The sequence below is a fragment of the Lethenteron reissneri genome, chromosome 30 (genome assembly GCF_015708825.2).
Source record: "Lethenteron reissneri isolate LAM-NWPU_2019-01 chromosome 30, ASM1570882v1, whole genome shotgun sequence".
In the NCBI taxonomy this organism is placed as follows: Eukaryota; Metazoa; Chordata; class Hyperoartia; order Petromyzontiformes; family Petromyzontidae; genus Lethenteron; species Lethenteron reissneri.
The window spans coordinates 5,796,862-5,822,355 of NC_083808.1; the positions used below are offsets into that span (position 1 = coordinate 5,796,862).

Sequence of the window (25,494 nt, forward strand, 5' to 3'; positions counted from 1 at the left end):
CCAGGCACACCACATCATGTGCAAGCACACCGAACCAAAGAACCACGTAAGTGAAGTGAACGTAACGATACATCTTTTTGTACCTAGCAAGGTAGCGAAATACATATTTTTCACTTGAAGCGTTACGGCAGATGCGTACTTGCATGAAGCATTCGGCCTAAATGTGTGTGCGCGTGGTTTTTTGTTGTTGTTGTTGTTAAAGAACAAATAAACGTGACCGATATCTACCAATGCCATGGGTCCTGTGTCCACCTGGCAAAAGTGACCTTTAGCCGCGGTGAATGCACGTGCTGTAATATACATGGACATGGCCGAATATGTCCCCCCCCACCTCCAGGATGGATAAACACGGGGAGCCGTTGAAGGGAGCCTCAATAACGAGCGGCCACGTTGCAGACAAATTGACATTTTGCCAGGTGGCAGAATCCACAACTCTTCCAGGAAGACGGGAAGGGTTGCCGTCCGTTAATGAGATATCCTCTCTCTTCCCCTTGCCAAGCCCAACGATTACCAAACACTGAGCAGAATCTGATCAGAATCGGAATATTTATTTATACTAGAGGAATTCGATGAACTATAAAGCTCTTTTTCACAGATGTCCAGTTAGGGGGGGTGGGGGGTAAGAACGTTACAACAACAAACAGAACCAAAAACACGATAGTAGTGCAAAGTGCGAGAAAGGTAAACAAGTCATCCAAACACATTCAAATGAAACGAAACCATCCCCCATTCTACCAGGCAAAGCCCAGTGAGATATTAACTTATTTTCAGAAGCGACCTGGCCACAAATGATAGCTCAACAAAGTGGCCCCATCATTCGGACGTTTGTAGCAACACAAAATAATCTAAATAATCTCAAGGGCTGGTGCCTCGGGAAAATGAACAAAAACTGACGATAAATCAACACATTCATTGGATTTACTTTGCTCGGAGGAAACCCAAGACACGTGACGCGTGCAGCTCTCAGGCGTAATAGATTTTCTACGCAATTATGAGATGCAGTCAGTCGCATTACAAAAATAACAGAATCTAAAAAATCAATTACGTGTTCGCGAACTAATTTTATACCACGACGCTTCAGAAAGATTTAATAAGCGCACAGTTGGGCGATTACTGCTGGTTAAAATCTGCTACTCTTGTTTGTAAACGAACTCATTAAACAACACTGCAACGCCGTGTCAGAGAGCACGTGGCCACGCAGCATGTCAGCTACTTCAGATGAGTTCCGCGTAAAAGAAAGTTGGAATTATTGTTTTACGAGTCGCAATAACAATCAATAACACCAGGTCTCTTTTTTTATTTTCTGAGTTAAAAGGTCACCCCTGTAAACAGAGCGTCCACGCCAATGCACATGGGGAAGCCACCCTATTGATGGCGGAGGGAGGGGATGGGGCCAGATGGTTTTAATGAGGCGAGGAGTACCCACACTTTACACCACCACTACCACAAACGCACCACTGAGCAACATTGCTGAGGGCACAGAGGTCAAGTAAATTTTTTATTGCAAATGTTTGGAGGAGGAGTGGTGGTGCGGTGGTTCGTTCACTGTGAAAAGAAGCTGGTCACCCTGAGTTCGATTCCTCGCAAGTGCTAACATCAGCGGCGAGTTATAACTGAACCTGGGGCTTTTCCCCTTCACGAACCCACCCTGACCAAAGTGTTAAAATATGGCAAGAAAAATTAAACCCATTACTGGAACAACATTTGCAATGAGCGGTAAAGTGTAATTATTATTACGTGATCATGAAATACATTATGGGAATGTGATGAGCCACTCTCCAACAACTCGAATAATTATCACCACCTGGGGGTCAAACTTCGATTCAAGAATAAATAAATATATGTTATCGTTGTGCACAACGTGTTTGGAAGGTTGATGCGAACCGATCACATACACCATATAAGCGAACTGAAAACAACGTATTCTTACACGCACAATTCGACAAATGTATCATGGCGATAAGAATCTATTTGACACGATGTAAACCTACGCAACCACAACAAGCATAACAACAAGCGTCGACAAAGCATAAATACTTTAAACCTCCGTTAATTTGTTCGACATTTTTGAGACGATTATGTACATCAAGGACATTATGACGCAGCCATGAACAAAAAAAAACCCTACATCTTCTTTAACTGCAGGCAAAAAAGAAATCTAAAGAAATAGCAAGCAAGGACCCCCCGCTTGTGCCGTACGAGCCATCTGTAAAAGGCACTCACTGGGCGTTGTAGCAAATTAATGTCACTACGAAGAGCCCGTCACGCAAACAACGACGATGAGGACAAAACTAACAGGGAAGACGTGGGGGTGTGGAAGCCGTGAAGCCTTCATCATCCAGCAGTGGCACAACATAACACTGAACACAAACATGGCATGATGATTAGCCAGCGCTTGCAGCATGTGAAAGTGACCACTTATCCCTTTCGGGTCATGAGTACATGTGCAGTTGAGCTAAGCCGCAATTATTACACTGGCAGAAAATAAACTGAAGCACTTGCTGCCATTGCACTCGAAGGCTTTTCCCTAAATAAAACCAAAGCACCGTCCTCATTATCATCACCATCACCAACTCCTGTGCAACGTAACACGCGACAAAATGAAGCGCCGATATTTGAAGGCATCTTTGCTTCTCGGGTAAACTTTGCCGTTCGGTCCTGCGATGTATATTCGAGAGCAAAAATAAACACCACCGAGATGAACACTCAACGTGCTCCAAAGACGATCCTCGTGCAATGGCTGCGCAAGCGAAGGCTGGAAGGTTGAGGGCAGACTGACAGTGAAATTGGCATGCCAAGTAAAAAAGTGCTGACTGCACACTGTAAGGGAGATAAATGTTTTCCCGTTGCTTGCCAAGTTGGAATTAATGCAAGCTTTGGGAGGCATGTGGTAGACGGGCGTCCCTATGTATTATTCTCGAGCATTTAGTTAAACTGTAACACGCGGCAAGTCATGCCAAATGCTCTTTCGCTTGCAGCCATTTCAACTGCACTTCATGTTGTGGGTAATAATGACGCTATATAAAAAATTTAAAATATTATTGTGAAATTAAAACATTTATGGATTATTATTTATCATCACACGATGAGCTGAAGGGGCTCGCATGGGCAACAAGTGCTGCCTAATCAATCCTGGCAGCATTGCCAGATTTAATATTAATTTCCAAATTGTGTTTTCACCACAGACTTAGATAGGTGTAATGACAATAGGCATGACCGCAAGATAATAACGTGCATGCTTTTGTCAATGCGAAGCTAGATGAAGGGTTTTCCATGCCGTGCCGGTCATGGGGATTGTTTGGTCATTTTTCACCACCCTTGCCAGTCAGCATGCGTTGGTAAATGAGTGCTCAGAACCGTTCCCAATGTCACTCGCCGGTGATATTAGCTCGGGCCAAGATCGAAAACGGCTCACATTCATAGCGCGATGCCACTAACCACTGTGCTGACATTCCACTCCGTACGGTTCATTAATATCGGAATGTTTTTGACGGATGAACATTCTCACAAACTGCAATACGCCGTGATCGTCATCGGCCGTACTCTAGCCGCCGACAAATTATGGCATTCCCACGTCGTGGCCAATGCCACAATCCATCCCATGTCGAAGCGTGATATGATCTCATCGCGCCATCTCTATGGTAGTCGTCCACCAAGGGCATTGTTCATCTCTCCTTTGTCTGCCATTCCATCATCAGCAGTCGTGACCATTGGGCCACCATCCCTTCTTGCAATGCGTCCTTGCCAAAGCCAGCTTACTTTTCTCAAACGTCACGCTAAATATAACAACGTGAGACGCATAGCATGTGTCATCGTTCCATTAACCGAACGCTAAACAATTCAGGAATCTCCACCAATAGAGAGTACGCAAGCAAGTACGGTCTTGTCCATTTGCAAGGCTTCGTAAAACATGCTTGCTCAGCCACTTTAGGTTTGCAAGCAACACATAGCAGCCTAATGAGGCATCCCAAAGCCAAGCCATGGAGCAGTCAGCAACAAAGCAGCAAGTTGCTCGATTTGAACCTGGTTTGTACAAATGGCCAAAAATTCTGTGCGTAGGGGCCGACAAATATTATACATTAATGGCCTGATTCACATTACTGACCAATAGCCCCTTTCCATCAACTTTTTGTCTGAAAAACAAGATGTCTTTATTACAATTGGGCAAAACGCCAAGGAAATATATATTGGCCCTTTCTTCAAGCTGTAAATCTGGCCCATAGTGTAATAATACGTGAAAATAAATTTTGATTCAGGAAGCACAAGACGCGATTCATTTCTTGGAAATAATCAGAGCTGCTTTGTCCCGAACAGACAAAGCAATTGACAACAACGACGACAAAGCCTCTTAAATGATTTTTTTTACAAAAATTCAATAATTCCCTCCTGTTGTACGTCTCCTCTGCTGAACCCCAGCTATTAAAACGTATTCTAAAATGCCACCGCACCATTAAGAGGAAGCCCCGGAAGATTTGACAAGATCGTTTAAGAGAAGAAGACAATGCGGGCATCTCTGAACAAACGGTGGAATGAAACATGAAGGCCAATAGACGAGGCAAGTATCACAGGCTGCCCTTGACCGTTCCGTTTCATTGAGACGCCACTCTGGCCCAGATGAAACATTTTAGCCGGCACTTAGCGCGCACGTCGGCTACCCAAGGCAGGCACAGCCTTCGCATGCAAAGCGCCAAATTAAAGGCGCGAACCCGAAACCGCCTTTCTTATTAGCCACCTACACGGTTTCCGAGCGATCGCAGCGTGACGACAAATATGTCTTACTTACAGCTGTCCCACGAATCATTCCGAGAGAGGATAGGGTGATGACCGTGCGCGAGGGATGGGCTGCTAGCGAGACTCCGGGTGATGTTTGGGTGAGAAGGGCAATTCAATATTTGAAAGAAAAAAAAAACTCTCTCAAGAAAAATCGACCTCTGCGACAAATCAATGGCGTGCCCTCTGCCTACGCAGAGCGGCAGTCCCCACCAAAAGATGTTCGTGCCGAAGTGCAAGGACCTACGAATGCGAACTCCGCCGTGGCAGATTAGGAATTTTAGGGCTTATTCGTTGCTGTGGGAATACGGCCGATGGGGCTGGGGCATTTCCAGTTCGCTATAACCCCCCCCCCCCCCCCCAAGAGCCCTCCAAACCAACATCGGCGCATGGTGCAGCGGGAAAAATAACATCGATGTTCCCGTCGCGCATAACACCACCACATCGCCGAGGCGGAGGTGGTTGTGCTTTGACGTGCAAATGTGATTTTCAGAGCTCAGAGCTTTTTAATGTCAACATGAAAAACAAAAGTGCCGTCGATTCGCCACGTGCACACTCAGCATCGCTCGCTGCCGTGGCTCTCCGATGCTGTCGCCGGGTCGGACCGCGCGTTGTTTCGGCTAACGACTTCAGGCATTTCGGCTCCGATCGCCGGCAGATTCTTCACGGAGCTGCACAGTTGCAGTGGTACTGCTCGTTGCTTGCTAACAGCACGCTACCCTGCAAGGCGTGCAATGGAGATCTTTGCTGTGTTGCGTGCGTGCTCGTGTGTGTGTGTGCATGCGTGACGATTTAGCTGCACGGGTTTATTATTGTAATGGGAGGGGAAGCCTGGAATTAAAAGTGTATCTTGGAGAACGCAGCTGACTGATGACCTAGAGACCAATTACAGGGTCATGTTTTGGGAATGTGTAACCAATTCTCCGGTTACTGTAAACTTTTTTTTATAATGTTCGCATGTTTTGCAATTTTTAAAACGCTGTGTTGAAATAATAGGGAAAGTTCAGACGCACACGCACAAAACCACCCCACGCACAGTAGAAAAACACATACTTCTTGTGACATAGAGACTTTGCAATGCGCTCGAAACAACAGCAGTGACTTCACAGATTCGAGTACATTATCGTCGCTGGAAGTCGCGTACCAACAAGCGCATATTTCTTTCGCAAAGTTAACAGCCGCACGACTTAATGCAGAAACGCACAGCAGCTGAGTCCACTATACATCATCTGTCGCCAAGCACGCAATGCCATCTCGTGTGAGAGGGCACTCGCAGACTGTGTGGGGTGGAGCGGGGAGGTTAGCGCACTTCGCTATGAGCTTTGGTGACCTTGGTTCGAATCCCAGCCATGGTTAACATCAGTGGCGAGTAATGTATGAACCGGAAGTTCCACCCCCCCCCCCCCGCCGCCCCTTTCACCAATGCACACAGATTAGCGTGGAGAAGCATGGTCAAACAACGCCCACGAACCGACACAGTGAGCGAGGCCTTTATCCGGCAGTGGATTGACTAATGGCTATAAATGATATTACACGTTAGTCTACCCCAATCGTGCATCGATTAAGATAATTTTTGAGCTCACGGTTACAAGCATCGAGTTGAACCACAAATAAAATTATAAACGTGTTCCCCACGTTTATCTTATTTATCCAAATCAAGTATTACACGCAACACGAGCTGCTCACAAAATAAAAATAAAACTTCAGATTTCGCTGTGGGTGCCAAGTAGATAAAAATAAAACAAATAAAAACCTAACTAATCACAGTCTTTGCTCGCGGACAACTGTATTAAACCATCTCGCACCTCATTAACAAGAGAGGAGAAATCATCGCACGAGCCGGAGACAAAGATCGAACACCTTACGGTTCCTTAAGGGTGTTGATTTCCGTACGCTGCACTCAATCAAAACTCTGCAATTAGACCCCCCCCACTCCCCCCCTCAATAATGGCGAGACCGGTGCGGGATAGGTGTAGATCAGATTTCACTGGCATCGATTAAATATGCATTCCTTTTAAAACCGATGCATGAATGACAGGTATCCTTTTTCTGTGGAGCCTGCATTATTAATGGCACATTGGCACAGCAGCCAGCAATTAAGAGGGTTGGAAACAGAGGCCGGGCTCTGATTTCAGGGAGGTTTTTCGCAAACAACCGAGGGAATCTGCTGCAATGCTTTTGCTGGAGTGAAATTTCACCGATATTTGGGCTCCAGTGACTAAACCACAATTCCTCAAAGTGCACTTTTAACCGTGGGCCCCCCATTTTTTGCCAATCGCACAATTTCCTGTCGATGGCGGGGATCGGTGGCTGACAAACGACCAAAGAGCGAGCTACTGCCCAACCTGAGCACTTCGCTCGTGGCGTTGGGTGCTTGTGATTTGGAACGGATTTTAACGATAAAAAAACTGCGATGTGATTTGCCCGTCGAGTTTTTTTAGTTGGGTCGTAACAACGCAGTCTTCCCGACAGACCTGTTTTAAACCTGAGGACGGCTGCTTGCGTTGTGGCCGAAACGTCTTCAGAATTATTTTATTATTTTTATTTTTATTATTTTATTATTTCCCTTCTACGTGACTTTACCGAAAGAACCAAGAAGAAAAAAAAACGCAGTGATTTGTCGATTATTATTCGTTCCTAGGCTCACTATGTGTGCGGTGAATCACTGAAGTAAGCGAGCGTGCACGCGACGTGAACACACGAGGGATGTCGCGATTAGTTAGTTACCTTGTGATGCACTGTCGCGGTTCGTGGTCCCGGTTCGATCATAGTTTCCTTTTTACCTTACCACTGTGGTTATATTTAAGGGCCATGAGAACCCATTACATACTACACTCATGGATTCAAAAGAATATATTCCTACACATGCGGTTTGATGTACTTCTCATGAGCTTACGAGTTCACATAATTGCATAGTTGCAACCCACCCTTATATGTTGATGCATATTTGTGCAATTTCTGCATACCCAACAGGCCACCGATAACCACTGCAAATAATGTGTCTCTGGCCTATAATTTATCATTTAAAAAGTGTAATTTGTTACCATACAACAATATGATGCCAATTGCCAAAACATCCCCCCTAAGTTGTTGCACAAAGACAAAGATCTCCCGTATAGCCTTAGCAGACTGCTGGGGTAAGGATGTTAGCGAGCACCTATGAAGGCCGGCACGGCAATGAGGGGGTGGGTGGCCAGCTCCACACCCAACCTCCTTTGACTCCCTAGTGGCGACGTTTACACACCGCACCAGGTACTCATTTGAAGCTGAGTCGACCTAGGAGATGCCCAGGACCAGTTAAAATAAGAGTCGCTGATGTTGGCCGTGAGCAGGATTTGAACTCCAGTCGCCGGCCTCGTAGTGCAGTACACTTATCATCATGCCACCCCTCCCACACACACACACTGCAAGGACACACAATATCGCAAAGAGCTGTGATTTTTTTCCTCAACATACACGGTCACATATCAAGTGCCCTTATTTCCCTTCGCTTCAGGAATGGCTTATTGTCTGGGTCTTGCATACGTACTACGTACGGTGCGAAAGAAGTTCAACATACATAGGCAAGTACCGTACAACGTGAGTGTGTTTGGTACCCAGTTCAATGTGTTGCCAGATCAATTCTATTTGTTGGCAGTGACCCCCACGTCACCACTGTGTGCCAACAAAGCAGGACTTGAGTTGGATAGCAACGTCAATGAATGAGAGAGTACAAAGGATCACCACTCGCTCCGCGTAGTTTCTTCTCTTCTCATAAAAAAAGGGAATCGATGCAAGTGCAAATAGCGTACCTCCTCGTGGGAGACAGTGATCAAATAATTCACCACTATGCACACGGCATGCCTTGTTCTCCACAGTAGGCAACTTCAGAGGTGCGAAAATGCATAGATTTTTTACATTTCTGCAATATCAATTATTTTAGCGTGCAATGATGCAATCGTTGCGTAAAAATCTCGTGTTTTTAAAAAAATATGTTGTATGTAATAAGTTCGCATGGCCCCAGCAGCCACTAGAGGTTGCTACGTTGATCACAATGTAAGTTTTGTTTGATCGATTCTTGAATTTCATAGTGATCATGGATCGCAGCAATTCATCGGATGACTGGGGAGGGGTAAATCGTTACACCTCGAGTCATCGTCGTCATCAGCTGTTGTTTATCCACTGCTGGATGAAGGCCTCCCCAAGCCGTCGCCATTTATCGCGTTCCTACTTTGTAACAATCTACCTAGCACTTGCACACGAGCTGATATTATCGCTCCGTCTCCTTTGTGGACGCGCTCTCAGACACGTTCAATTCCTTGCTGCCACTCCCTGCATTAGTATTGACCATCAGCCATCATCTCTTCAAGAGCGCCGCAATTAGTTGTAAAATCTCGCTCAACCGCGGAGTTTTTGACCCCCTATAAGTGTGCTGGTTTGTGGCGGCCTTCTCATGCCATAACAAACTTTGAGAACATAAACACCGCCTTTGTATTCGCTCGCAGCGCGAGAGAATACGATAGGGTTAAAGGGTTAAATCTACCTGCACTTAACCGCAATCCAAATTCAATTGGCTTAGTGTGCCGTGTAAAAAGTGTAGCGCTTGTAATGAATATTCCCATCAAACACGATGGCATCTCGAATGCACTTGCGTCCGAAATCTGATGTCTTGCAAAGCGCATGGCTAGTAGTAGCCTGCGTAAACACAGCTGCATAGACTAAGTGTGCTCTTTCCGTTCACGTAATAACCTAATCTGCAGTAATTCCTCACTGACATAACGTAATGCCTTGCATTGGCTTTAGCTGTGCCTGCCATAACACCCATCCCTTTCATCTTTGGCTTCATAAGCAGTAATTTTTGTTCACACATATACTGTCATTGATAGGAGGCCTTCATTCAGCAGCGGATTGACCATGGCTAGTGACCATGTTGGCAGCCATCTAGCCATGTGAATATCGCAGCAGGCGAATCATGCTTCGGAATGCATTATTTCAATCAAAGCCTCTGACTCGCGCCGCAATGATATGTCACATGTAATATGATCAAAACATTATGGTTGCGTGAACGAGCCAGTGATTGATTTTGTTTATCCCACCGATGGGCTGAGAGTCTACCAAGCATGAGAATTATGTGGGTACTGCTGCGACACTTTTCCCAATCGAGTTTGAATGAATTGAAATGTCACAAATACACCCTGAGCAATGAACCACCAACATCCAGTGCAGTAGCTATGCACGGTGCAAATATAATTTTCAATCGATGTTCACATATCAGACCTTTTTACATATTTGCCTCGACCTCAGTCACCAGCGAGTTGGATAATGAAACGCTGTACATTACCCAAACATGGCAATAGACTAACGTTGAAAGAAAAATAAAGGAAAAATATGAAATACTTCTTTTTTATTATTTTTGGCTTTGATATGCAAACATTGGCATGTATTTTCGGTGATTTTTCATTTGTTCACAACACCAGCAGAAGGCAAAACACCCCAAAACATTCAGCAACAAATCTGGAACCCATTACCGCGTGGCATGTTTCTCTCAAGCAGACAGCTATAGGCACCAGACCTCTTACCAATAATCCACTGCGATCACACCAAATACTCTCACTCGGTGTACCATAACTCACACGAGGACTATGTTCGGCTCTCGAGGCTGCTTTTTTATTGTATGTCGCCTAAAAATGTGAACTTCTACTTTAAATATTATTTTCACAACAGTAAAATAACGCGCGCGCATAAATATCCAAGGTTTTATTGCTGACAGAATACAAAAACCGGTTAAGCCTCCAAAAATGTGGTTTAAAGCTTAATCGACACGACCACGTACATCACAAAAAGCCCCTCGAGTCTTGAGAAATGTGTCGGATAACTGCGAAGTTCAATTGCAGCATTAACCTTTACTCCATACAACGAAGCACTTGGGTGATCCTACGGTGTATTAATCTTCTGTCACAGACCAATTCACGGTGTAACCTCTCTTGCCTCAAACACAGTGAAGAAAATGCCCTCAGCTTTCAGAGAATACAATGCTTTTCAGGTCACATAATTGAACGATAGGTGTCGAACGATTTGCCCCCGCTCCCCCCCACCCCCCCATCGGGATTTAATGAACCATCAAGATTTAGGATCGCGGTCCTATTCTTCACCGCAAAATTGTGGTGATTTGTGGAAGGTGGCTTGCGAGTGCAACGTACATGAATCCGAACGTACGGATTCTTCCACGTGCGATGTGATGCTTGCTAAAGATTCAATATTAATCGATGAGTCAAACGATAATCCTACATTAGGGTGGTACATGTATTATTCGATGTTTAAATATGCTGCACTTGGCTTCACATTCAACGTCGCTGGATGTGAAAGTCTGCACTTGACGTGATAATCAGGTCCCAGTATTTGCGATGAACAGCGGTGGAGTGGTCGCACAGTGGTTCACAAGCCCCACTATAGCCCAGACCTAAATTATATTATCATTGGAAAGTGATTTCTTAACCGATTTTTTTAATGGGTTCTGTTACTTAATTCTATATCTCTAACTGGCCATTAAAATTTCGATTTAAAGCTTTCGTGACTGCAGGGATTCATCTTCTTGGTTCTTTCGGTAAAGTCACGTAGAAGGGAAGTAATAAAATAATAAAAATAAAACATAATAAAATAATTATCACGACGTTTCGGCCACAACACAAGCAGCCGTCTTCACCTGAGGACGGCTGCTTGCGTTGTGGCCGAAACGTCGTGAGAATTATTTTATTATGTTTTATTTTTATTATTTTATTACTTCCCTTCTACGTGACTTTACCGAAAGAACCAAGAAGATGGCCATTAAAATGTTAATGCCATCATTTATATTCGATGTCTATCCACTGGTGGTGAATGAAGGCCTCAGCACGGCAAGTTAGTCATGGGGAGGATGTTTTGACCAGAATGCACCACGCTGGATAGTATGCGGCAGGTTGGTGAAGGGGTGCCCGCAACAGATTCGGATATCACTCGCCACTGATGTTAGCCGTGGCAGAGAATTGAACTGGGGCGGCCCGGTTCATAGCATGGCACATGAAACACTTCCACCACAGCTCCAATGCAAGTCAGTCGCAATATGCCTGAACATCAGCAGCATGCGTTAACAGGACCGGTCAGTATTTCAGGAATTGGTCTGCATTTGCGGGGCAGCAAAGGGCTGCTGATCCTGCCAAAGGGCAGCTCAACAGCTCTGCATTACACAACTGTGGCATGAATTGCAACAGTTCTTTAAATGCTGCCACTATGGGACAAAGTTTCCTTATTCTGACCATTACAACGATCCAATTGTGTGCATGGGGTGGCTCTATGCCCGCGGTGGGGACTTGATAAGCAAGTAACGATGGACCGATTCCAGTCGATACTCATAGTCTTGATACACGCATCGAATCGTGCGTGCAAGAGGTGATTACTTAAGATGCATGCAAATTCTATGCAAATGCTACTATTTGGGTTAGTGGAGTGAACAAAAGCCTTACAAATGAGTGAGGCAACACAAAAAGGAGAGCATAGGGATGGTGAGAATCACACCGAAATATTATTGATTCATTACATGTCTAGACTTAACTTTGAGCTGTACAAATACAGCGCATCTACACGTCATTAAGCTGGGCGGCGAAAACAACTCTGAGAATTGTACTTAAAAAAAAAACACATTTCCCTCGTTAGATTTGTACAAGACTCATACCTGGGGTGGAGAGCCAGCACAGGGGAATGAGCGCACTGCACAACAAACGCAGCAGCTGAGTTTGATTCCCTGCCACGGCTAACGTCAGAGGCGAGGGCTATCTGGACTGGTCTAGCGTGCCCCCTCACTCGCTAACACGCACTGAGCGGTCAAGTATGGCCATAGAGCAAGCCCTACGTGATTAAGACAGCATGGAATGCACTTCATCCAGCAGTGGATTGATATCGGGCTGTGAATGATAATTGTGATGATTGTTTTGCTGGCATAACTGAAGTCAAAAGCACTAACTAAATTATCATGCTAAAATCTGGCAACACTTGGCGATGTATCTCCAGAACAAGCTGGTCTCTTTTTGACAGGAATTTTTTTTTTCCACAAGACAGAACTGGGACTTTTATTCTTCTTCTTCTTCCCAAATGTTCTCGAAGACATTCTGAACATTTTGTATCAGACACTTAAGTGTTCTGTGAACGGCACATTGCTTATCATGATCATCTATTTGTTGTTTGACCTTCGCTAACTACGTTTTAAGGTACAATACAGCACTGATGTTGCTGCCACTTGCTTCGGTGGCACTTGCTTAATTCTTCATGTTATTTTATTTTTTTGCTCCATTCATATACAAATACAGTACACACATCCAGTCAGTTCCAGCCGGTGGGTAAACATATTATTGGTGTGGCTTGGAAGCTTCGGGAGGGCGGCGGGGAAGGGTGGGGAGGGGAGGAGAAGGGGCAACGGTGGAAGGAGAGCGAGGGATGAAATGTGCTTGCAGTTTACGATCTTTATAACGAGTCGTGGTAGGTGTTGTTAGGGTTTTTGCCTTTATTAATATTTCACTGGCAGGGCCTGGCCCCGCTGGCCCCGAATGACGACCCCGCCCTGCATCCACGCTTCACCTCCCACCTTGCGAACTGATTTAGGGGAGCGATTCGACCCAATAAAAACAAACGCGATGTTTTTTTGTTTTGTTGTAACGTCTCATTTGTGAAATATCAATAGTCAGCCAGTTGCCATGGTTGGATGAAGGCCTCTGCCATGCTGTGTTGGCAATAGGAATGCTTTGACCATACTTCACCACACTGGCCGGTGCCAGTTGGTGAAATGGGGGGGGGGGGGGGCTCAGGACCGGTTCAGATGTCGCTCGCCACTGATGTTGACCGTGGCCGGGAATCAAACTAGGGTCTCCGAATCTAGAGCACAGTGCATCAAACATCATGCCAAAATTGTTTCTTGCATTGTCCTAAATGTACCCTTAGCAAACTCTTTTTGCTGTATCCTTTGCTATAAATCATTAAAATAAATATTTCTCACAAATGAACCTATTCATGTAGCGTCAATGTGAGAATTGATTTTAATCAATGAAACGTTGCATTGCTATTTGCCTATTAAATAGGCATCGTACATGGATGCATAATTCGCAACTGCTGCCCCCTACAAACATACTGTATTCAACATGCGCAAGGCAATCGTAAATGTACTACAAGATAATTCTCTCTGGAAACAGTGGTCTTTATTGCTGAGTAGCTGCTATATACCAGTACTCATTAACGAATATAGCAGTGACATGCATAACTGCCGGGCCGGCTGGGATTCAACGCTCTACGTTGTAAGCTACATTATCTGAATGTATAAGGACGTTTCAATTTACTGTACCATAGTTCCATTCAGTGATTCACACCTTGTACAAATGTGTAACTGGGTTCTTTGTGCATATGTATCGGTCTGCTGGCGAAATGTTTTACTTGTGTGTCTGCTGGACTTATACACTCATCACACGTCGGTTTTAATCATGTGCGATGCACCGACACATTTTCTCGTGGGTAAACTCATTCAGTCCGATGTTCCTTATTTACTTTGCAATGATATCAAGCCTTATAGAGTCACGAGGAATGCGTCCATATTTGCAACTGTCAATGCATCTCTAGTTTAGTTGGTAACGGCATGAGTTGGGCATTATTGCAGCACGATGCGAGCCACTGTTATTAACGAATATCAGGACGTGAACTGCAGGGCTCTGCTACAACGCAGAATGTAAACATTTTAAAGTGGTCAAGAATGTAGCCCAGCATATGAGGGCTCGAGTTCCACAAGGAAGTTTTAAAAGGGCTAGATACATTTTCGCGAGAAAAAAAAATCCATTTGTGAAATACGAGTAAACACATTTTTTAAATGTTTTGGGAAGTGAAGCACTTCAACACATTAAGCCAAAATAGGGGCCATATTCACGGTCAAATCAACTTTATCCTTTTTCACCTTCTCGTCAAGGACTTGTCATTTCTTTAGAACTGCTTTTTGTGTTTAGGTTGTTGTCCTCCCCCCGCGCCTCCGATTAGCACGGTTGGCTACGTAAGCGTGCGAAAGAAGTTCAACAAATATTCACACTTACGGCTTGGCGACCAGGGCCTGTGATGTACACACGTCTCTCACCCGTGCTTACAGCAAGGGTGAGAAACCTACGGACAACGGCTTCATTTCAAGTTGCCCACGGCCACTTGAGGTCTATTTCCACTTTGAAACGGCCTGCAAATGATGTTGAGCCGTCACTGCAAGCATATTGGCTACACTAATCGGGTCCTAGAGGGTAAACGTTTTCAACCTAGCAACAACGACGACGCTTCGATTCTCATTTGAGCAGGCTCAGTCACTGCCCTCGCCGTAAGGGCCCCTTGCAGTGACATAAGTGACCGAGGTGTGTGCTCATGTGCAACCTGCCAAAGCTATATCTTGAAGTCTTATTGGGCCCTCTGACACCACCCCGGGAGATTGTGTGACTCAGTGCTAACGTAATGCACACCAGTGTTGACACATTGCCACCGCTGTTTGTAAGTTTGATTGTAAACCTGTTTTTGATAACGTAAACTTACTCACAATATTAAAAACATCACACTAATATTTACACAACCACCAGTGGTTCCTTCCATTTTAACTGCAGCAGACTTTGATAGCATCAAGCTAGATAAGTATAGGTATTTGCCCTAATATAATCACTACTAAACAGTACTTTAGGCAAGTACAACAGCAACAATCCTTAAACTAATACCACAGGCATCTTAAAAAAAACCACGACACTTAACACACCATTAACACAGCAATTCATTTAAACAATTTCTCGTGATAACAGAGCATATGTATGCATATTGAAATCAATACGAAGTTTCCAATACCTTGGTGGAATTTGCCATTGAACACAATCATCCTCAGACTAACAGAAATGGAATTTTGCAAAGTACTCAACGCATTCTTTTACTTTAAAGTACTCCTTGGAAGTGTGCAGGACGGTCCATGTATGCACATTGTACTTAATACAAATATTCCACTAACTCGGTGCCCTTTTTGCCATTCAACCCAATGGGCCCTGGCCACCAACTAAGTGGCTTATGGAGCCAGGTGCAAGCTTCCAGCAGCCAGATCGTTATGGCAGCAATGGGAACATTGTCGGGTGGAGATTGCACATCCTCAGAATTCCAAACGGTCCTGGCTTTCAATAACCGGGATTCTCAGGCACACGGGGCACTCGGGAAAAGAATTATTTCTGATAGCACGAGGGTGGCAGATGTCATTGCGTCGTGAACATTCGCCCAGCCCAGAACATTTCCATTGCTGTACAGCCCAGGGCATCCCAGATTCTTACCGCTTGCTCAAGGAATCTCAGCTGGCATAATTCACTGCTCAAACTGCCAGACTTGGTTCATGTCATGGTTAAGCTAGGACCAAGGCTGAATGTTACATTAATTGCTGGATGAGGGCCTCCCAATGGCCCCGAGGGTCAGGGGGGTTGTTTGGTCGTTACTTCACCAGGCTGGTCAGTGCGGGGTGGTGAAGACGACCACTTTCCAGAAGCATAGAAGTACAAAACAACATCCGGTATTTTGCTGCACCGCTCTCTACTGCTCGCTGTGTAGCCCTGCAGCTCCCCGCTGGTGTATCGTGGCCGTCCATCCCAGCACTGCCGAGGCTCAACCCCTGCTTAGCTTGTGCGAGGTATGAATAAAATTGATGGCAGTGATTTTTTCCACAGTTCTCCGCCCCCCCCTCCTCTTGAGTGTCGTATGGAGCTGTACAGTGCTTTTCGGTTGTATAACAGCGGTGGCGAATCCCCCAGGATTCTCACAGAATCGCCCCCCACCCCCCTGCCTTTTGCCGGGCCCATGCACGTTGAATTCGCACGCACGCCCCCACTCGTGTCAACGCACATAAATGGAACAAACATGGGGCACATTAAGCTTGGGCACGTGGGCAGGAATGACGATGGACGATGATGAACGATGGTCATATGTGCGAGGTCACAGTCACCCGCTAATACCCCCGTACATTGTTTTTGTTTTACCAAATAAAAACGCCGTCAACATCTCTCAGGGTAGATGGACAGTTCATCACATCCTTTGCACGCGTCCATCCGACGACGACTGCATTGCACACGCAAGCAAGCATCGTCTTTCTGTGCGGCTGCCTATGACTTTTAGCCTACACTCTTGCGCACAATTTGCAACGCGTGCCACATGTTATTCATTACAGCACGAGAACAACTGCTAGCTTCGCAGGCAATAATACGTCGATCAATCAATTGGCTTCCCTACTTGAACATCCGCCAAAATGTGTCATTTTATTCAGCAGCCTCGCCGTTTCTGGAGTAAACACGCCCATGTGCACCATCTAATGTCTCAACCGATGTGTTGGAAGTGAGAAAAAGCGGTGCATTCTATCCAATAAAATACATCTGCTTGAATTCTCCACCTAGATAAAACATTACTAAAATCACGTGTATTTAGAGGCCCCAGAAACGTCAGTTAACCAACCGCATTTGTTTAAGCGCGCCTAAACCTTGGTTCGCTTGAAACCTTTATGACCTTCTGGGTCCCATCAGCGGTCCTGCTAAACAAATGTCAAAAGGTTATGATTATTGGTAACAGCATTCTCTCCATTGTATTGGGTAGGTCGATGGTTATAAAGGACACATTGTATATGCTTTGGCGCCAGTGTCGTTCTGGCAAGAAAGTGATGGTCAGGGGCTATGATAACCACACACGCTTTTGTTGATAAAGTAGTTGCAAGCTCATAGAATGGTCTTGTGTAAAAACGGCTATTCCCTTTGGCAAATGCGTTCAGTGTCCCAAAGGCAACTTGCAAAGCGAAACAGTTAATACCTTAACAATCATAACGGGAACAAAAGTTACCATTGTTTCGTTTTTAAACTTAGTAGCTAGCGTACATGTTAAAAAACTAAATCAGTAAACCCTGAATTTGACCCGCCGGCTGAATCGTCGACGACGTAGCTTGTAAAGTCGGCGACCTCGGTAAATCATTAACTTCGTGTCATATTGACGGACGGTAGAACAGAACTATCTTGCGTACGCCACTTTACGTTATACATAACCCACCACATTTATGTAAACCTGCAAACACACGTGACAAAAACACACACACGCGCGCGCCTTATTTGCGCTCACAGTTCACAAACGACTTGTCAGTCGGCAAGTGGCTCAATCTCCATGCTGATAATTCATCATCACCATCCTCCTCCTCCTACTCATCATCATCATCTTCCTTACACCGCCGTCGTCGTCCTATCGAGCCTGTACCCCGCGCGTTGGCTCAGAAAACCGTCGCAAAATCACGGATCCTCACCGAGCAGGAGTAGTTTGACCTCCTTCGCCGCCTTCTCCCCGTCCTCCCGAAGATTACGGTCGATTATCTTCGACCTCTCCACCGCAGCCTTATCCTCGCTGCTCATTGTACAGCCCATGGCTGCGAGGGTGTGCCGGGACGACTGGCTGCCTCCCTTGCTCGTCCACACGGAGCGCACAGACTCCAGGCTCGCTTTGATCTCCTCGGCAAGCGTCCGCTGGACTCGTCTCCTTCTTCAATCGCTCCGTGTGGAACTCTTTAATTGCTGTTGCTGCTGTTGCTGCTGCTCGCAGGCAAGTGGAGAGAGACGGAGGGGGAAGGAGGAAGAGAGTCGTAAGGCTTTTGGGGAACAAGGTTGTTCACCGTAAAGGGGTTTGGGATAGTGCGCACAAAGAGGGTTGTGACGCGCACATCTGTAAAGAATAAGAAAATTGCTTCATAGCTCATCGGATTCCTCCAGTTCAGAATTAAAAATACTGATGATTCCGAAGAGATGACGACCACTTGAGCGTGCACTAGCTCAGCATAGTACTCACACAGAGAGTACACACACAGAGAGAGAGTACTCACACAGAGAGAGACTCACACACAGAGAGAGACTCATACAGAGAGCGAGAGTACTCACACACAGAGAGTACTCACACAGAGAGAGTACTCACAGAGAGAGAGAGAGAGTACTCACACACAGAGAGAGGTTCACACACACAGAGAGACTCACACAGAGAGAGAGACTCACACACACAGAGAGACTCACACAGAGAGAGACTCACACAGAGAGGGACCTACACAGAGAGACTCACTCACAGAGAGGTTCACACACAGAGAGACCCACACACAGAGAGAGACTCTCACACACACAGAGAGAGACTCTCACACACACAGAGAGAGACTCACACAGAGAGAGAGACCCACACAGAGAGACTCACACACAGAGAGACTCACACACAGAGAGTACTCACACAGAGAGAGACTCACACACAGAGAGACTCACACAGAGAGAGACCCACACAGAGAGACTCACTCACAGAGAGACTCACAGACAGAGAGACTCACACACACAGAGAAAGTACTCACACACAGAGAGAAAGAGACTCACACAGAGAGACTCACACAGAGAGCCTCACACAGAGAGAGAACTCACACACAGAGAGACTCACACAGATAGACTCACACGCAGAGAGACTCACACAGAGAGAGACTCACACACACAGAGAGAGAGACTCACACAGAGAGTACTCACACAGAGAGAGACTCACACAGAGAGACTCACACGCAGAGAGACTCACACAGAGAGAGACTCACACACAGAGAGCGAGAGACTCACACAGAGAGTACTCACACAGAGAGAGACTCACGCAGAGAGAGAGAGAGACTCACACACACAGAGAGACTCACACACAGAGAGTACTCACACACAGAGAGAGTACTCACACAGAGAGAGACTCACACACAGAGAGCGAGAGACTCACACAGAGAGTACTCACACAGAGAGAGACTCACACAGAGAGACTCACACGCAGAGAGACTCACACGCAGAGAGGCTCACACACAGAGAGCGAGAGACTCACACAGAGAGTACTCACACGGAGAGAGAGAGAGACTCACACAGAGAGAGACTCACGCAGAGAGAGAGAGAGACTCACACACACAGAGAGACTCACACACAGAGAGTACTCACACACAGAGAGAGTACTCACACAGAGAGAGACTCACACAGAGAGAGTACTCACACAGAGTACATACACAGAGAGAGTGTGGTGGTAACGCAAGGGGGAGACTCACTCCACGTACTCACACACAGAGAGAGTACTCACACAGAGTACACACACAGAGAGAGACTCACACAGAGACACACACACACAGACTCACACAGAGAGACTCACACTCACACAGAGAGACTCACACAGAGAGAGACTCACACACAGAGAGAGAGAGACTCACACAGAGAGAGACTCACACAGTGTACACACACAGAGAGAGTGTGGTGCTAACGCAAGGGGGAGACTCACTCCACGTACTCACACAGAGCGTGTGTGATGGACTAACTTTAGAGCGGCTACTCACGCGAAGAGGAGAGAGAGGCACGGGTCACTCGAGTGTGGGTGGACTCACTCAGAAGCGACGGATACTTTTCCCCCCACCCCACACAAGGAGCCAGATGTACGGTCACACGCACTAAATAATTAAACTCCAAAACCTAACGGAAATTGCACTGTGGTGCTTATGTAATGAATGTACAAACTATGTAGTAGACGCGTTTCGGAATTTAACATCGTGTGATTATTGCCCATCAATCACCCAGCTAGTTGTGCCGCTACTATTAATGTGTAGTGTGCGCAGCTTCTTACCTTTGCGTATTCGCTTTCTCCGCAAAAAAACAATCCCCCCCCCACCACCCCAAAAATAATGAGAACAAACAACGCGGACACGCGCAGAGTCACCGGGAGTGCAGCCCTGAACGCAGCCCTCTCTCACCGCACAAGAGGCCCCCTCTCTCTCACTGGCACACACAGCACACACACACTGAATATCCCTTCTCTCTCTCACTCACACAGCGCACACACTGAAGACCCCTTCTCTCTCTCACTGGCACACACACGCGCGTACAGCCCGCCCCAAGTCCTTCCCACCCCACTCCTCCACCAGCCAAGCGAAGCTCACCACGATGATGTTGGCCGGGAACGGCTCCCCCCCCACCACCACCACCACACTCTCTCGCTCTCCTCTCTTTTCCTCCACCCCACCGCTCTCTTCTCCCACCACGAGTCCGTTTGCAGCACCCCACAAAGGCCGGATGCGCGGTTGCATCTAGGAGCGCAGTCGGGGACGCTGGAACCAAACGGCAGGCTCGCGAACAATTGCAACTATTAAACTGAAGTCGATTATCGATAGTATCATAATTAAGTGGTGGTGGGTGGGTGGGTGGGGGAAGCGGCCGCCGGAATTTTCAAAAACGCCGGATAATCACATCATTATTTAAAATAGCTTCTTATTTTTTTCACGTTCTTGATTGACGTGTTTTTAGGCGTTGTGTTAATGTGTGTTTTTCGTCTATTGAATTTGTTGACTGTAAGAAATAGGTTTAAATAAGCATACAAATGGACGAAAATAATATCCTCCTTTTAAAAAGTTAGCAGTATTACTGTAGCGTACATATCACTTCAATCTCGAAGACTCTGCATGGCGTGATGACAGCGAGGTGTAGAATTGGAGGTGGTTATTCAGTCTGAATCCAACTCCCATCGATTTTGTGGATTTGCTCTCCAACACACCGGTGTGCTGTACTAGTAACGAATTGTTTACGTGACAAACCTTACTAATTGGCTGTGTCGGGTGGTGGCGGGTTCAACGACACATTTATATTTACGCGATCTAACAAAAAAAAACTATATTATGGGCAACTCCCATCAGTTGTGATGGAGGTTCGCCAGATCGGCTCGGGACCGCTAGATAATGTTGGAAGCCGAATAATCGCATGCCGGATAATACGTAATCGACCAGGCAATGCGTTAATTGTGTGTTGACCGACTCTCTGTGTCGTTTTACATAACATTTCGATACTTTGCTAGGTTATTTAATTTAGTGTGTTCCGTCTCCCTCTAAGCCTGCTTACCTTACTCCCCTCCCTTCGTACTCATTGACATGTAAATGTTTTCCCTACCCCCTCCCTCTCTCTGCCTCCGCCCCCTCTCTGTCTATTTAAGGCCACCCCACAGAGACGATCACCTCTCTCTGTACCTGGGTTGCTCTCTCTATGTATCTTGGTGATATCTGTCTGCTTTTATGTCTGTCTATAGTTTTCTGGTTATATTCTATGTCGCTATTTCATTATACCTGATGATGATTGCTTGTGTTGCAATCGAAACGTCGTATGCTATTATTTAATTTATTATTTTATTTTTATACGTGACTTTACCGAAAAAACCAAAGAATAATTCCTGCAGTCACGAAAGCTCCAAAATTAATATATGATCTACTGTGTTTTTTTTTACTAGGGTAACACCCACTGGGCTATATAGCTCAACGTAAGTGTCGTATCATCATGTGGGGACGTATAGCAGCTAAATACGCTGAACGCATGTTGTTGATTCTAAATGTGGAGAAAAAGCCCGGAGGATCCGGAGAAGAATCCACACAAACACGGGGAGAGAGAGGACATGCAAATTCCAAATACACAAGCGTTCGTGTCAGGATTGAACGCACGACCTCCTGCATACCAGGCGAGGTAGTTAATATCTCGCCACCGTGGCGCCGCTATGTATCCGCCCCCCCCCCCAAATAAAATAAATAACCTGGCTGGCATTGACACCAGGGATGTAGAGTTAATTGAAACACATAGCATAGACACGTTCAAAATATTAAACGTTGGTGATAATTATTGCACTTCGCTGTGTGTCTACACTGGTGTCAATCCCCATACAATGCTCTACTTGTGTAACTGAATGCATATTCTTAGTTTTTTCGGTAAAGTCACGTAAGTAAAAAATGAAATTAAAATTAATAAAAAAATTTCATTTCATTTTTTACCTACGTGACTTTACCGAAACAACTAAGAGTATGGATCCTTGCAGTCACGAAAGCTTCAAATCTAGAATGTAACTGAATGGTTTGTTCAATTAAATACTTTTGGGACCCCCCCCCCCCCTCGGCTAAATTATTGTTTGGCTGTAAGACATCTGAGTAGAAAGAATCGCAAACTGCTGTGATGAAATTACCCACCTACCCACCTAAATGAGGATACCAAAAATGTAATGAGATTTCTGAAATACAACACTACTGCAAACATGCTCACTCACACGTTAGCGTGGTAGGGATCGTATGATAATCCTAGTAACAGTAGTACAGAACTGGATACGGCGTGCACGTGTTGATACACGTACGGAAATGCACACAATGCGCAGGTGTTCATATCTGGAGGATGCTCATTCATTCAAACATATGAGTTGGTGGAGCGGTGGCGCAGTGGTTAGCGCACTACACTACAAACTCGTCAACCTGTGTTCCAACTGTCGGCCACGGTTAACATTATTGGTAGTGATACTGCATCTGAACCCCCAACGCACATGGACCAGAGTGGTTGAAGTATTGCAAAACAAACCTCTCAGACCGACGAGGCGTGGCAAGTCCTTCATCCTGCCAGGGATGGTGTGAGAGAACATCTGCAAATTGTTATGAATACTGTAACACAATCGAGAATAATTTTCAAGTCGATGATTTCATGCTGAAGTTTAACGACTAATAACACATTTCGATTTAAAGCTTTCGTGACTGCAGGGATTCATCTTCTTGGTTCTTTCGGTAAAGTTACGTAGAAGGGAAATAATAAAATAAAATAATTATGTTTAATTTTTATTATTTTATTATTTCTCTTCTACGTGACTTTACCGAAAGAACCAAGAAGATGACTAATAACAGAATCATTGGCAGCAAAGGCACTGAGCCCCAAAGCAACGACGACAATATAAAACTGAAATAATTGCAGCTTTATTATTGTAGGCCTTCGTCCAGTAGTGGATTGACCCTGGCTGATGATGCTGATGAATAACCATAAACGTGACGCGTGCGTTGAAATAGTCCTGCGAAGACAATCGTGTTGCCGTCTGAAAGATGCAAGTTCGCCGTGAAATACTGAACGTGTAATTGAACTAGCCTTCTGCATGTCACATACATAGATAGGAAAAAACGTTGGAAAAATATATTGGTGTTTTGTGTACGACTAGTGTTGGATTTTTGGTTAAGTGATTTATGTTCGTGAATGAAGAGTAGGCCAAATACGCCTGTATTTTTGTGTGCTGTCGAGCTCCCTCTAGTGTAGGCCATTATCCAGCAATGTCGCGGGCAAACCATTGCAGGGCTGCACATTTAGGTTCTCATAAATTCAACACAGGTTGTGCGCCTAAGGGAAAACAATTATGCTCACTATCAATGCCATCTAGGTGGAGCAACTGGGATACGTGACCCTACCGCGCCCACGGAAAGCATGTGGTGTCCTTGGCTGTACCTATCATAACCGGATCCCACTCGTCATTAAACTGACATTAAATTAAATTATTGAAATAGAGGTCACGAAGTCAAAGCGCTTGTGTTCATTCAAAACCGTTCAGTTGTAAAGTGTCACAGGGAACCAAGGGTGTAAAGGGCAATCCATAACTACACTGGTGTATATCAATAAAGGTATCATCCGTCATTAGATAATTAAAATTACACGGCAGTTTCAGCGAGGTCAAATGTCAAGTTTCAAGTTCATGTTGTTTAACCAGGAGAGTTTCATTTGCAAAAGTGACCTGGAGCATTGGTCTGCCAGTACAGGGCTGTGATTGCAAAGTATAGTTCCAAATTGAGTAATTTATTTTCGTTCCTTGTTCATGTTTGCCAATAAGTTGCCTTGTGTTTCACGTAATAATTGCTCATTCTGCTTGTTTATCCAAAAAAACCTCACTGAGTCTCATGACTCTCTCCTTCAGAAGGAAACTGCCAAGGGGCCGTCCATAAATGACGTCACGCGATTTTGGACGATTTTTGACCCCCCCCCCACCCTCGTCACGCGGCGTCACAAAAAGTCAGACCCACCCCTCAAATATGACGTCACAAAGCACTGCCCCCTCCCCCCCAAAACCATATTTCCATTTTGAAAATAAAACATGCTTCAAATCGCTTTAAACTATTGTCATTGTAGTGCATATTTAATGTGGCGCTGCACTCTGATGTTGTATATTTATTTAAAGTTGCGCATTTTGATGTGACGTCACATTTCTCAACCCTCCCCCCTCGTCACACATCGTCACAAATGTCTGACCCCCCCCCCTCCCCTAGGTGCGTGACGTCATTTATGGACAGCCCCCAAGCTATCAGAGTAAGGGGACGATTCCAATTGAGCAACTTGTCGAATTTTCTCAAATTTGGACCCTGACTCCGGCCGGCACACAATGGCCTGCATTGCGAATTACGTCAGGGGGTATTTAACGTCCACTGCGAAGCAAAGTTATTACACCCGCAATAATAATCAGGGCGGCCGCAGGATTTCATTTGGGACGTTTCGCAACAAGCGGCAGACACGCTAACCTGCTCCAAACGTCGGTACACACACACATTCTTGGGGTTGAATTAATATTTTTTTACCAGTTTCATTTTTCTACGTATTGGCCCCGGCTTGTCAACACATATTATATCAGTGATTTTTCAATAGTTCTGCTAAGTGCTGTTGAAGATTACTCAAACTTTTCGTTATAAAAAATGTAATATCAAACGTACACATTGCCAACATTTCAACCACGCGAATTCTAATTCTGTAATACTGGACGATGCGTTCATGAACACCCTGTCTACGCCAGTTAATATCTCTGCTCACCCTTTGCTCTGAAGAAGCGCCGTTTCCCGAAGCGTCAGCCTCTCGTATATTTGTGCTGTGA

The 25,494-nt window shown here is 45.4% G+C and overlaps 1 protein-coding gene across 2 annotated transcripts in view; it reads right to left on the reverse strand.

Annotated features, from left to right (window-relative positions):
* The window catches only part of LOC133349449 (guanine nucleotide-binding protein G(i) subunit alpha-1-like), a 117,489-nt gene extending 96,842 nt beyond the window's left edge, over positions 1-20,647 (reverse strand). The window contains exons 1-2 of one of the 2 annotated variants that reach the window (XM_061562900.1): positions 20,434-20,647; positions 18,086-18,368 (exon numbers count right to left, since the gene is read on the reverse strand). In XM_061562900.1, the coding sequence (XP_061418884.1) occupies positions 18,086-18,203 (118 nt within the window). In that variant the 5' untranslated portion in view covers positions 18,204-18,368; positions 20,434-20,647. Of the gene's footprint in view, positions 1-18,085; positions 18,369-20,107; positions 20,118-20,433 lie in introns of those variants that run through there. The other variant, XM_061562901.1, reaches the window with a different exon arrangement.
* Between the last annotated feature and the right edge of the window lie 4,847 nt (positions 20,648-25,494).